The sequence below is a fragment of the Myotis lucifugus genome, unplaced genomic scaffold (genome assembly GCF_000147115.1).
Source record: "Myotis lucifugus unplaced genomic scaffold, Myoluc2.0 scaffold_402, whole genome shotgun sequence".
NCBI classification, from domain to species: Eukaryota; Metazoa; Chordata; class Mammalia; order Chiroptera; family Vespertilionidae; genus Myotis; species Myotis lucifugus.
Window position 1 is genome coordinate 907,803 of NW_005871450.1, and position 13,939 is coordinate 921,741.

Genomic DNA, 13,939 nt, shown 5'->3' on the forward strand with positions numbered 1-13,939 from the left:
TGATCATTATACTCATGCCTCGTTCCGTCGTAGCTTGAGCCTCCCCCTCTCTATCACCATAGAGCGAGACTTACCTAATGTTTGGGCACTCCAACTATCACCCACAGAGCAGGGCGATCAGGGGGTTGGGGAGCTCCCCCCTGTCACCCACAGAGCAGGGCGATCAGGGGGTTGGGGAGCTCCCCCCTATCAGGCGCATAGCAGGGCTGATCAGGGGGTTGGGGCGCCTTCCCCTGTCACGAACAGAGCAGGGTGGATAGGGAGGTTGTGGCCCTGCCCCCTGTCACACACAGAGCCGCAGGACCATCAGGGGGTTTGGTTGCTGCCCCCTGTCATGCTGATCCCGGTGCTGGGAGGCATATAACCCTTTTACTATATAGAATAGAGGCCTGGTGCATGGGTGGGGGCAGGCTGGTTTTCCCTGAAGGGTGTCCTGGATCAGGGTGGGGGTCCCCACTGGGGTGCCTGGCCAGTCTGGGTGAGGGGCTGAGGGCCGTTTTCAGGCTGGCGGGTGACTGAAGCTCCCAACCGCTCCTTTTTTATTTTATTTTTTTATTCTGGGCCAGCTTTACCTCCGCTGCTGAAAGCAGGTTACTGGCCTTTGTTTACCTTCTGTATTTGATACAATGTTGCAGTCCGGCTGGCTGAAGCCCGGCTGACTAGCGCAGGTTTCTGGGGTTTGGTTTAGCTTCTATATTTGCAACATAGTTGCTTAGAGTTGCAGCTGAGAGGCCGGCAAGTCAGGCGGGGAATGTTGAAGTCCGCAGTCACTGGAGCAAGCAAGCCTCCCTGTTCGCTTCAGTGCATGGCTGCCGGCCGCCATCTTGGCTGGCAGTTAATTTGCATATCTCCCTGATTAGCCAATGGGAAGGGTAGCAGATGTATGGCTAATTACCATGTTTCTCTTTTATTAGATAGGACAAGGACAGTGGAATGTTATAGGCCAATTTCATGTTAAGAGGATATACCCAAACCCTAAGTGAAACATGAGTGAGCCAAGCTCAACAGTATGGAGAAAGGAGCTTGGCCCAGGACTGTTAGAAGAAGCTGTGCCAGGGGAGTTAGTCCAAGGGAGTGTGGACAGGCTGGTGGGAGGGAGGGGTTCTAAATGAACAGCCCTTCAGTGCTCGCCTCCTGCCCTAGCTCATGTCCTCTCCTCCTCCTCCTCCTCTCCCTCCTTGTTCTCACCTGCAGAGGTGAGCAGGGTCCAGACAGGGAGGGTGGTGGAGATGTCATTGCAGAGGTTCTTGTGGCGACACACATGGGTGTAGGAGACGACAGAGAGGCCAGGGCCTTTCCTGTGCTGGGTGACACGGACCTCATGATCCTCCTTCTGGGTACAGCCCTTGCTGAGCTCTAGGAACACTTCGGGTCCTAGAAGAAGAAGGAGACAGGCCAGGTGAGGAGCAGGACTCTGGTGTGCTAGAGGGAGAGTCTTCATCGTGGCTGGGGGAGAGGATGGAGAGGAGGCAACTGGGCTGCTGAGGGCTTGCTCCTGTTGGAGAGGGGACAGCTCCTGGCATGAGGGGAGCTGAGTCTTTGGAGACTACTGTTCAGGAGGGGGGATATCCCTGTGCAGGTGAAGGTGGGGTCAGGCTTGGGGCCTTTGGGATATTTCTCACCATTCTCAATGAGCATAAGCGAATCTTGGCAACCCCAGCCATCCATGCAGAATTCCTCGCCTGTTTTCCACTCCAAGGGCAGTTCTGATGTTTTCCTCCAAATCGTCAGTGTTCCTGACTGACAGGTCAGGGCCTGCACTCCTGAGGTGGGAACAGCAAATCCATCTGAGCCCATCCTCCCAGGAAATCCCCTCCAAATTTGGGGTTTTTACTCAGGGGCAGCATGAGGGTGAGGCCTAGGAGGGCTGGGCAGCAGGATGAAGCTCATGGTCGGGGCAGCTAGAATTCTCTCGCTCCTGTTCTTCCTCCAGGAAATGAAGCCCTTTTATGTCTCTCTTCACCCAGGGCAGCCAGGAAAGGGTGGGGAGTGGAGGTCCTTGCTAAGGAAGGGCTGGGCTCACACTCTGAGTCTCTCCAACTTTAAAGGCCCAGAAACCCAAGTCCTTCTTCCTCCATCTGACCCAGGAGTCAAGGCCCCTCTCCTCTCTCTGATCCAGATTCCAGGCACCCAGACCCCTCTACAGTTAAAACTGAGGCATCTTGACCCCAACTGCAGCTGGTTTGGATACCCATCCCCGCATTGTTTCAGGGTAGTTTGGGAAGGTAGTTTCCTCATTTGTCCTGGCAACCTGGCCCCTTCTGGCCCCAGGTGGGGAAATGGCTCAACTGCCTGTGAGGACAGTGTGTGATGGGTCTTCTCTGGGCTCTATGGTTTTTCTACCCTAACCTCTGCCCCACCACAGCTTCCTATTCTCTTTTTTTTCTGTGGTGTGTGGTGTGCATGTGGTATGATGAGTGAGGTTATGTCTTTTGTTTGTATTGTGTGCTGTGTCTGTGTGGTATGGATTACATTAGATTATTTTCAGGAATGACTTCTGGAAAATGAATGTTACCTAGTCCCAAAGATGAGGGCCAAACAGTTTAAACAGAACTAATCAAAAGGAATGACTCAGAATATTCTTCTCTCTTGAACTCCCTTCCATGGCTCCTGTGCCTCAGGAGAAAGACTAACCCCTCAGTCTGGCTTTGTGGCTACTTGACCCAACACCAGGCCCCCCAACCTCCCTCTTTACTCCCCCACCAATATCCATTTCAAAAACACGCCAGGTCATTTCCTGCCTCCTTGGACTTGCACCACTGTTCCTTCTGCTTTGAATAGCAGAGGTCACCCGCATCCACCTTGTCTATCTGAAAAACTGGCAATCACCCTCAGTTCCAACCACACCCCATCCCCTTGATGTGACCTTCTCGGGTAGAGCCAAGGATCCCTTATAGAAAATAGCAGGTTTATTCCCACCACAGGGCCTTTGCACATGCTGTTTCCTCTGCCTATTAACGTCCTTTCCTCTTCTACTAATAGACTGTAACTAATCTTTAAGGTCACCTCTTCTCTGAAGCCCTCTTTGACATCCCACCCACAGGACATTAGTATCTTCCTCCTCAGACCTCCCCCAGACCCATTTCACTGCAGCCCTGTGACCACTGAATCAGTAATGTCTCCCCTCCTGGTCCTGGAGGCCCTTTAGGGCAGGGTTAAGGTCTCAGTCCTCTCTAGTCTCCACCAGAGACCTTGGAGTCCTGTACAAGCTCACTTCCCATCCTGAGCCAGCCCTTGTGTTGCCTCAGGCTAGAAACCTTGGTGTCAGTGACATCCAGGCCTTGTCCTCAAGGCTCCTAGTCTAGTCAGAGAGATCCAAGCACAAAGAGGAATGTTGCTGCATTCACTGAACTTTCACCTTGAGGTTTAAGAACGGGGTGCTGTGGTTGGATGAGGAAACTGAGTCTCAGACAGGAAAGGCCCTCTTCTCACTCTCCTCCCTGCCATTGGTGCTTCTCATTGTGGTACTCCAGGCCATTCTCAGTCTCATTCTTAGTTGGGTGTGCTGGTAAGGGCTGGGCTTGTGTGGGTGAGCAGGGACCTTCCCAGTGTCCCTACTTGTCTTTTGCTGACCTATTACACATGAAACACCCTGTTTTCTCTCTGACTTTCTTTCCTATGCAGCAGGGCTGCTAGGGTGCTCTAGTACCATTGGTGGGGAATGGATGAGGGTGGAGGGAGGTAAGGCAACTTGGGCTAACCTAGGTCAAGAGTGTGGGGAAATAGAATTGAAGGCAATGCATCACTCAAAGCATTAGAAGCCTGCATTGTGAATTCCCAATGGATAAAGTGCAATGCAAAGCAGCCAACCCACCCACCCTGTCCTATATCTGCCCCCTGGGCCAGTCTTTCCCTTCAGGTGGGTACCTCTTATTCTCAGGCTCACCCCATGGTACCTACCAAGACAATCCCTCACCTTGTGCATGCCCAAATGTGTAATAAACTTCTAAATTATTTGTGACTGTTGGTGATGGTTGGATGTGTTTATACATCTGACATTCACAAGGGTCATTGGACCCCAAGGCTGAAGGGTGGGTACAGCCTCACCTTCCAGACAAGGGACTCACCATCAGAATCACACTTTTCACTCACAGACAAGGCCCCGATTTCCCGAGTCTCATTCAGCAGGTTGCAGGCTGCTTGGGACATGCATCCCTGGACTTTCAGATCAGTGCGGATGCCAACTATGGAAAAGGGCCAGGCAAAGTGGGAGAGAGTGAGATGCCACCACTGGGGCTTTCCAACCCTGAGGAATCAGGCTCACCCTCCTCTGAGCCCCAGCCCTCAGCTACCTTCAGGGCCAGCAGGGACCCCGATGCCGCAGCTTACCTCCCCTGAGGTGCAGGGTCCCATTGTAGCAGTGTGTGTGCCCAACGGGGCAGGTCATCTCTGTTGCAGATTCACAGTCTTCCTCAGAAAAGCAGACTGGGCACCGCAAGGACCCTGGGACTGGGAGGGGAGAGGGAAGATGGGAGGACTAAGTGGGCTCTGCATTTGGATCTGGTGCCTTTTACCCTCTTTGCTTTTGTGGCCCCATCATCAACCTCCTCAGTCTCATGTAGACCTGGGGTGCTGGAAATTGCAGTGGAGTGGTTGCTGAGAGAGCAAGGGGGTGCAGTGGGAGACCTGGGAGAGGCAGCAATGACTGAGACAGGAGGCGGGCCTTTGGAGGAACCAGGGCAGTTTTCACCCACAACTTCCACTGCACAGTCCAAGCAAACAACATGCTCCAAAGAGTAGAGAAACACAAAGCACCCACCCTCACAAACAGTTTATGACATAGACAAGGACAGTGGAGTGTTATAAGCCAATTTCACTTTAAGAGGATATACCCAAACCCTAAGTGAAACATGAGTGAGCCAAGCTCAATAGTATAGAGCATGGAGCTTGTCCCAGGTTCAGGCCATCACTGGGGTTTGAGGAGGGGTTGAATCAGAAAAGTAGTCCAGTTTGCTACTCCAGGACTGTTAGAAGAAACTGACGGAGGAGATAGTCTTGGGGATTGTGGACAGGCAGGTGGGAGGGAAGGGTTCTAAATGAACAGCCCTTCTGTGCTCCCCTCCTCCCTTCTAGCTCCTGTCCTCTCCTGCTCCTCCTCCTCTCCCTCCTTGTTCGCACCTGCAGAGGTGGGCAGGGTCCAGACAGGGTCAGTGGAGGTGAGGTCATTGCAGTTCTTGTGGTGACACACACGGGTGTAGGAGATGACAGAGAGGCCAGAGCCTTCCCTGTGCCGGGTGACACGGGCCTCATGATCCTCCTTCTGGGTACAGCCCTTGATGAGCGCTAGGAACACTAGCGGTCCTAGATGAAGAGGGAGGCAGACAGGGTGAGGATCAGCACTCTGCGGTGCTAGAGGGAGAGTCTTGGTTATGGCTGGGGGAGAGGCTGGAGAGGAGGCAACTGGGCACCTAAGGGCTTGCTTCTGCTGGGGAGGTGACTGTTCCTGGCAGGAGGGGCAGGGGAGAGTCTTTGGAGTCTCCTGGTCAGGAGGAGGGATATCCCTGTGCAGGTGAAGGTGGGGTCAGGCTTGGGACCTATGGGCCTTTCTCACCATTCTCAATGAGCATCAGTGAATCTTGGCAACCCCAACCTTCCTTGCAGGTCTCCTTGTCAGCTGTCCATCTCAAGGGAAGTTCTGATGTTTTCCTTACAATCGTCAGTCTTCCCAACTGACAGGACAGGGCCTTTACTCCTGAGGTGGGAACAGCAATCCATTAGGCCCACTAGAGTTTGCAGCAGGGCAGGGTACCTGGTCAGGGAAGCTAGAATTCTCTCTCTCCTGCTGTTCCCCCAGGAAATGGAGCCCTTTTATGTCTCTCTTCATCCAGGGCAGCCAGGAAATCATGGGGAGTGGAGGGCCTTGCTAAAGAAGGCCTGGGCCCACACTTTGAGTCTCACCAACTTTAAAGGCCCAGAGCCCGAATCCTTTCTCCTCCCTCTGACCCAGGAGTCTTGGCCCCTCTGCTCCCTCTGCCCCAGTTGTCCAGGCTCCCAGACCCCACTACAGTTAAAAACTGAGACATCCTGACTCCAACCTCCACTGGTCTGGATCCCCACCCCCACACTGTTTCAGGGTAGTTTGTGAAGGTACTTTCCTCATTTCTCCTGGCAACCAGCCCATCTTCTGGCCCAGGTGGGGAAATGGCTCAACTGCCTGTGAGGACATTGTGTGATGGGTCTTGACTGGTCTCTATGTTTTTTCTAGCCTAACCTCTGCCCCACCACAGATTTCTACTTCTCTTTTCTCATGTGGTGTTTGGTGTGCATTGGTATGATAAGTGAGGTTATGTCTGTTGTGTGTTTGTGTGCTGTGTCTCTGTGGTATGGGTTACATTAGATTATTTTCTGGAATGCCTTCTGGAAAATAAATGTTACCTAGTCTCAGAGATGAGGGCCAGATAATTAAACAGAACTAATCAAATGAGAGACTCAGATAGTTCTACCCTGTTGAATACCCTTCCATGGCTCCTGTGCCTCAGGAGAAAGACTAACCCTTCAGTCTGGCTTTGTGGCTACTTGACCCAACACCAGGCCCCCCAACCACCCTCTTCACTCCCCCACAATATCCATTCCAAAGACACGCCATGTCATTTCTTGCCTCCTTGGCCTTGCACCACTGTTCCTTCTGCTTTGAATAGCAGAGGTCACCCACATCCACCTTGTTTACGTGAGAAATTGGCAATCACCCCCAGTTCCAGCCACATCCCATCCTCTTGATGTGACCTTCTCAGGTAGAGCCAAGGAGCCCTTCTATAAAATAGCAGGTTAATTCCCACCACAGGGCCTTTGCACAGGCTGTTTCCTCTTCCTATTAATGACCTTTACCTCTTCTACTAATACAGTGGTTGGCAAACTCATTAGTCAACAGAGCCTAATATCAACAGTATAACGATTGAAATTTATTTTGAGAGCCAAATTTTTTAAACTTAAACTATATAGGTAGGTACATTGTTATTAACTTAATTAGGGTACTCCTAAGCTGGCCTTGGCTAAAAATGTCCTCAATCTGATTGAGGTACATTAACTGAGGTTGACCCCTTCCAACTCTCCCATCCGCACTCGCCTTGTATACTTTTTTCATCTATCTCCTTTCCGAAAACCGACTTCTGCGCATGGGCCAAGATGTTTCAATCGCACTGTACATGTGCGCCCCCATGTAGTATTTTGTGGAAGAGCCACACTCAAGGGGCCAAAGAGCTGCATGTGGTTCTCGAGCCCCGGTTTGCTGAAAACTGCCCTAATAGACTGCAGCTAATCTTTAAAGTTACCACCTCTGTGAAGCCCTTCTTGATACCCCCCTGCAGGACATTAGTATCTTCCTCCTCAGACCTCCCTTAGACCCCTCTCACTGCAGCCCTGTGACCATCTGCATCAGTAATGTCTCCCCTCCTCATCCTGGAGGCCCTTTAGGGCAGGGTTAGGGTCTCAGTCCTCTGGAGTCACCACCAGAGACAGTGGAATCCTATATAAGCTCACTTCACATCCTGAGCCAGCCCTTGTGTTGCCTCAGGCTAAAAACCTTGGTGTCAGTGACATCCAGGCCTTGTCCTCAAGGCTCCCAGTCTATTCAGAGAGTCCAAGCACACAGAGGAATGTTGCTGCATTCACTGAACTTTCACCTTGACGCTTTAAGGACTGGGTGCTGTGGGTGGATGAGGAAGCTGAGTCTCAGACAAGAAAGGCCCTCTTCCCACTCTCCTCCCTGCCATTGGTGCTTCTCATTGAGATACTCCAGGCCAGTCTCTTTCTCAGTTGGGTGTATTGGTAAGGGCTGGGCTTGTGTGGTTGAGTGGGGACCCTCCCAGTGTCCCTGCTTGGCTCTTGCAAGAGGGGAGGGCAGGGATCTAGGGCTACTCAAGGTCAAGAGTGTGGAGAAATCGAACTGAAGGTAATGAATCACTTCCAGCATGAGAAGCATGCACCCTGCATTCACTTCCACACACAATGGATAAAGTGATCAACAACACAGCCAGCCAAGACACCTGTCCTATATCTGTCCCCTGGGCCTGACTTTCCCTTCAGCTGGGCACCTCTTACTGGTATGTTCACCCCATGGCACCTATCAGGACAATTTCTCACTTTTTGCATGACTGAGTGAGTAATAAACTTCTAAATTATTTGTGGGTATTGGTGTTGGTTGGATGTGTTTGCACGTCTGACTTTCACAAGGGTCATTGTACCCCAGTGCTGAAGGGTGGGTACAGTCTCATCTTCCAGACAAGGAACTCACCATCAGAATCACACTTCACTCACAGACAAGGCCCCGATTTTCTGAGTCTCATTCAGCAGGTTGCAGCCTGCTTGGGACATGCATCCCTGGACTTTCAGATCGGTGAAGATGTCAACTGTGGAAAGAGGCCAGGCAGAGTGGGGGAGAGTGAGATGCCATCACTGGGACTTTCCAACCCTGAGGAGTCAGGCTCACCCTCCTCTGAGCTCCAGCCCTCAGCTACCCTCAGGGCCAGCAGGGACCCGGATGTCCCAGCTTACCTCCCCTGAGCTGCAGGGTCCCATTGTAGCAGTGCGTGTTCCCAATGGGGCAGGTCAGCTCTGTTGCAGATTCACAGCTTTCCTCAGAAAAGCAGACTGGGCACCGCACCGACCCTGGGACTGGGAGGGGAGAGGGAAGAAGGGAGGATTGAGTGGGCTCTGCATTTGAATCTGGTGCTTTCTATCCCCTTCGCTTTTGTGGCCCCATCATCAACCTCCTCAGTCTCATATAGACCTGGGGTGCTGGAAATTGCAGTGGAGTGGTTGCTGATAGATCAAGGGGCGGGGGGTTAGGGGGAATGAGACCTGGGAGAGGCAGAGGTGACTGAGGCAGGAGGGGGCCCTTTGGAGGAACCAGGGTAGCTTTCACCCACAACCTCCACTACACAATTCAAGCAGACAAGATGCCCTAAAGATCAGAGAATCACAAAGCACACCCCCGCTCTAAAACAGTTTATGATATAGAAAAGGACAGTGGCATGCTACAGGCCAATTTCACTTTAAGAGGATATACCCAAACTTTAATGAAACATGAGTGATCCAAGCACAACAGTATAGAGAAAGGAGTTTGGCCCTGGTTCAGGTCATTGCCAGAATATGAGGAGGGGTTGAACTCAGAAAAGCAGCCCAGGTTCCTGCCCCAGGTCTGTTTGAAGAAACTGTGTCAGGCACGGAAGTCCTGGGAAGTGTGCACAGGCCAGATAGGAGGGAGGGGTTCTAAATGAACAACCCTTCTGTGCTCCCCTCCTGCCATAGCTCCTGTCCTCTCCTGCTCCTCCTCCTCCCACTCCTTGTTCGCACCTGCAGAGGTGGGCAGGGTCCAGACTGGTGGAGAGGTCATTGCAGAGGTTCTTGTGGCAGCACATATGGGTGTAGGAGACGACAGAGAGGCCAGGGCCTTTCCTGTGCTGGGTGACACGGACCTCATGATCCTCCTTCTGGGTACATTCCTTGCTGAGCGCTAGGAACACATCGGGTCCTAGATGAAAAAGGAGACAGGCCAGGTGAGGATCAGGACTCCGGGGTGCTAGAGGGAGAGTCTTCATCGTGGCTGGGGGAGAGGATGAAAAGGAGGCAACTGGGCTGCTGAGGGCTTGCTCCTGCTGGGGAGGGGACAGCTCCTGGCATGAGAGGAGGGAGTCTTTGGAGACTGTTGGTCAGGAGGAGGGATATCCCTGTGCAGGTGAAGGTGGGGTCAGGCTTGGGGCCTTTGGGGCCTTTCTCACCATTCTCAATGAGCATCAGCGAATCTTGGCAACCCCAGCCATCCATGCAGAATTCCTCGCCTGTTTTCCACTCCAAGGGCAGTTCTGATGTTTTCCTACCAATCATCAGTATTCCTGTCTGACAGGTCAGGGCCTGCACTCCTGAGGTGGGAACAGAAAATCCATCTGAGCCCATCCTCCCAGGAAATCCCCTCCCAAGTTGGGGTTTTCACTCATGGGGCAGCATGAGGGTGAGGCCCAGGAGGGCTGGCAGAATGGAGCTCATGGTCGGGGCAGCTAGAATTCTCTTGCTCCTGTTCTTCCCCCAGGAAACGGAGCCCTTTTATATTTCTCTTCACTCAGGGCAGCCAGGAAAGGGTGGGGAGTGGAGGGCCTTGCTAAAGAAGGCCTGGGCCCACACTCGGAGTATCACCAACTTTAAAGGCTCAGAAACCCGAGTTCCTCCTCCTCCCTCTGACCCAGGACTCAAGGCCCCTCTGTTCTCTCTGACTCAGTTGTGCAGGCTCCCAGTTAAAAACTGAGGCATCCTGACCCCAGCCTCAATTGGTGTGGATCCCATTCCCACACTGTTTCAGGGTAGTTTGCAAAGGTAGTTTCCTCATTTGTCCTTGCAACCTGGCAACCTTCTGGCCCCAGGTGGGGAAATGGCTGAACTTCCTGTGAGGACATTGTGTGATGGGTCTTTGCTGGCCTCTATGGTTTTTCTACCCTAACCTCTGCCTCTCCACAGATGCCTACTTCTCTTTTCTTTCTCTTTCCTCCCCATATTGCTTTTTTCAAATACCCTATTTCATGACCTTCCCTCATGCTTTCTCTTTTTTTCTTTTACTTATCTTTTGTCTTCCTCTGTTCTCTCCTCTCCTTCCACAATGTAGGCTTAGAGTCCCCAGTTCCTGCCACCCAGGAAGGGGCTGAAGTATGGCAGGGGGAATGGAATTGCTATGGAAGAACTAGAACATTCTTTGACAAAGCAAAGTTTTTCTGCTAGAAACAGATGGGAACAGTGGTGTGCTATAAAACCAGCTTTTTGGAAAAACAGCATCAACAAACCTCATCTCATAATGTTGGCCCATTACTGTGGTGCAAAGGCTCCCACCACGTCTGATTTTGAAGCCATGCACAGTTTGACAACCAGCTTGCCAAATCCCTAAATATTTAATAATCAGCTTTGCAGGTGTCTACAAATCAGCTCTAGCCCATTGCATTGGAGGGAGAGGGAAAGGGTATGGGGAATCTGTCAGTGACTGCAGAGGCTGCAAAGTTTGAAAAGAAAGGCTGAGAACAATAGCAGAGGAGAAAGAGAAATGAATGTGTAATTCACAATGGTCTACTTATTTTTGACATTTTTATACCTTCTATTTTTCTTTTGTTTGCAAGTTTCAAATTTGCCACACAGGCACAGAGGTGTTTCTCTTCTCTCCTACTGTGTCTGCACCACTAACTCTGCATATCGTGGGTGCTCAGTAGATGTTTTTGATTGAATGAATGAATGAATGAATGATTGTAGGGGAGGGAAAGATAGCAACAGAGCCATCACTACATTTATATAAGTTGTGCACTTTTGAAACACTGCCTCCTCCCTGATGATTCACATTGTTGCTCTGTGAATGGCGCCCTCTGAAGATGTGCATGGCCTCAAGCAGGGTCCCTAGAGGAAGAGGGGAAAGAAGGTGGGCAAAGAGGTACATAGGGTAACAGGTCATCCATTAAATGTCTTGTTTTAGTCAACAAATATTTACTGAGGCTGACCTTTATGCCAGAACTTTGTCCTGGTTGCTTGGGATACAGAAAGACTACTGTATTTTTCCATGTATAAGACGCTATTTTTTTTTTAGATAGGCATCTAATACACAGAAGTAAGCTGAGGAGGGAGCCATGCAGGTGCGCAGGTGCGTAACTGCCCATACCTTGTCAAACTGGCTTCCTCAAGTCATGAGCCTTATTGTTACTGACATCAGCTGATGCCGTAATTGGAGGTGGAGGTGGAGAGTGTGCAGATGCAACAGGGACCAGAGCGTTCTGACCCCATAAAGATGTCAAAAAATAAAAAAGATAAATACTGTAAGCAATTGTCTTACTCTGCAAAATTCAAACTGAATATAATCAGCAATGCAAAAGAGCATGGAAATAGAGCTGCAGCGAGACAATTTGGACCTCCTCCCACTGAGTGTATGATCAGACTGTGGAACATCTTAAGATGCCAAAAAAGAAGAAGGCTTAAAGAGGAAAACCAGCAAAATATTTACAATATCGATTTCTTTTTTTAAAAATATATTTTATTGATTTTTTACAGAGAGGAAGGGAGAGAGATAGAGAGTTAGAAACATCAATGAGAGAGAAACATCGATCAGCTGCCTCCTGCACATCTCCTACTGGGGATGTGCCCGCAACCCAGGTACATGCCCTTGACCGGAATCTTAAGATGCCAAAAAAGAAAAAGGCTTAAAGAGGAAAACCAGCAAAATATTTACAATATCTATTTCTTAATTTTAGGTTGGAAAAGTGGGGAGCGTCTTATACATGGGGGTGTCTTATACACGAAAAAATATGGTAATGAGAATGAGGACCTTGCTTTTGTTGTGATCGCAACCTAATGAGAGAGACAGTCACTGAGCACACAAAAAATCTTAGATATGACTGAGTGTCAGGCCCATGATGCGAAAGTAAGTGACTGAACTGGGATCAGGGAGGGTCTCCCTGAAGAGGTGACCTTTGAGCTGAGAGCAGAGTGACAAGAAAGAGCCTACCATGGAAAGACAGGTTGGAAGAGTATTCCAGGCAAAGGGGAGAGCAGGAGTAAGGGCCCTGAGCTTGGCTTATGTGAGAAAGAAAGCAGGGCTAGACTGTAGTGGCTAAAAGGCAGAGTGATAAAGACAGGAGTGGAAAGGCTGTCAGGGACCCAGCCAGGTAGATGAAGTCAGGAGATTAAGGCAACCTACCTGGGATCCTGGCATCTTTCCAATGGCAAATGCCAAGATTGGGTTCTGGGCTGTTTAGCAAAAGCCTGACAGTCCTTAGTGTAAAATTATGTTGGCTACCTGGCCCGTTTCTGTTGCTCCCTAATTGTAGGACCTCAAGTCAATCACTTCCCATCTGTGAACTTCACCCTACTTCTCTGTAAGGCAGGTGTAATGATTATCTGCATATCATGGATGGTGGTGAGGATATATATAACCCAAAGTGGATTCTCAACAAATAATAAAAATAGTTAATGTTCTGAGCCCTTATTCTGTCCAAGCCTTAGTCCAAGCACTTTGTATGTTTCAACTCATTGATTTATGACCACAACTATGTGGGGGATCCTGTTAATTGCCCCGTTTTATAGGTAAAGAAACTGAGTCTCAGAAAATTAAAATAACTTGCTCAAGGTCACACAGTGTGGTAGAGATAACTGCCCACCAAAGGTCCATGATCCTTTCAGGGTGTAGAGCTCTTACTAAGTGGTGACTTCCCAGGTAGGGACTACACTTCCCAGCCACCCTAGCCTGTATGTGGACCATGTGACTAGTTCCACCAATGGAATGTGGGCAGAAATGAATGGTGTCACTTTGAGCCTGAGTGATTAAGAAGCAAGAGTGCATTTCTCTCCCCTCTTCTCCCCCGCCCCAATCTCTGTGGCCATCAAGGGTGACCTTGGAGCCACACCTAGAAGATGGCACAGCCTCCATTGGCCTCAGTGCCTGAAAGTGCGAGTAAAGCAGAGCACACCTCCCTCCCCCCAAATACTTGACCAAGTCAATCGGCTGCAAGTGGAGATATCTATTATGCTAAACCATAGAAGTTTAACTTGGCGATGTGTTTGCTGTAGTGACTAGAATGTCTAATACATCACACACAGCTAGAAAGTGCTTTCCTTGGGATGGAGGTCCTAGAAGCAGAACCCGAGACAGGACTTCTCAAGCCCTTTCCTTGAAAGAGCATTCTCAAGAGAAGGGGCAGTGAGGGAAGCAGGTAGGGGAGAGCAAGGAGTCTAAAGAAGGAGGGGTCTAGGCTGGAATCACACCTCAGTTCAATCCCACACATTGCACCACAGAGTTGGACCCGCCGTGAAAGAGCGCCACCCTTTTGCACCTCCAATCCAGTCCGCCCCTGAGTGGAGGGAGTGGAAGGTGTGTAGTTAGTGGCTCCCACTGGCCGAGGGCTATTCTCCAGAGAAGGGGCAGCTTTGAGATGTTGTTAGCCTACGCCAGCTGGCCAAGGGCATCGGGGCAGGACATAGTACA

The 13,939-nt window shown here is 50.5% G+C and overlaps 1 protein-coding gene across 1 annotated transcript in view; it reads right to left on the reverse strand.

Annotated features, from left to right (window-relative positions):
• LOC102422034 (CD177 antigen-like) overlaps nucleotides 1-9,732 on the reverse strand; it is an 18,658-nt gene extending 8,926 nt beyond the window's left edge. Inside the window, 12 exon segments of the mRNA XM_023743594.1 lie at nucleotides 1,189-1,374; nucleotides 1,623-1,763; nucleotides 4,068-4,184; nucleotides 4,330-4,449; nucleotides 5,119-5,301; nucleotides 5,552-5,692; nucleotides 7,364-7,374; nucleotides 8,240-8,345; nucleotides 8,491-8,610; nucleotides 9,292-9,320; nucleotides 9,322-9,469; nucleotides 9,717-9,732. Coding sequence (XP_023599362.1) covers nucleotides 1,189-1,374; nucleotides 1,623-1,763; nucleotides 4,068-4,184; nucleotides 4,330-4,449; nucleotides 5,119-5,301; nucleotides 5,552-5,692; nucleotides 7,364-7,374; nucleotides 8,240-8,345; nucleotides 8,491-8,610; nucleotides 9,292-9,320; nucleotides 9,322-9,469; nucleotides 9,717-9,732 — 1,318 coding nt within the window.
• Between the last annotated feature and the right edge of the window lie 4,207 nt (nucleotides 9,733-13,939).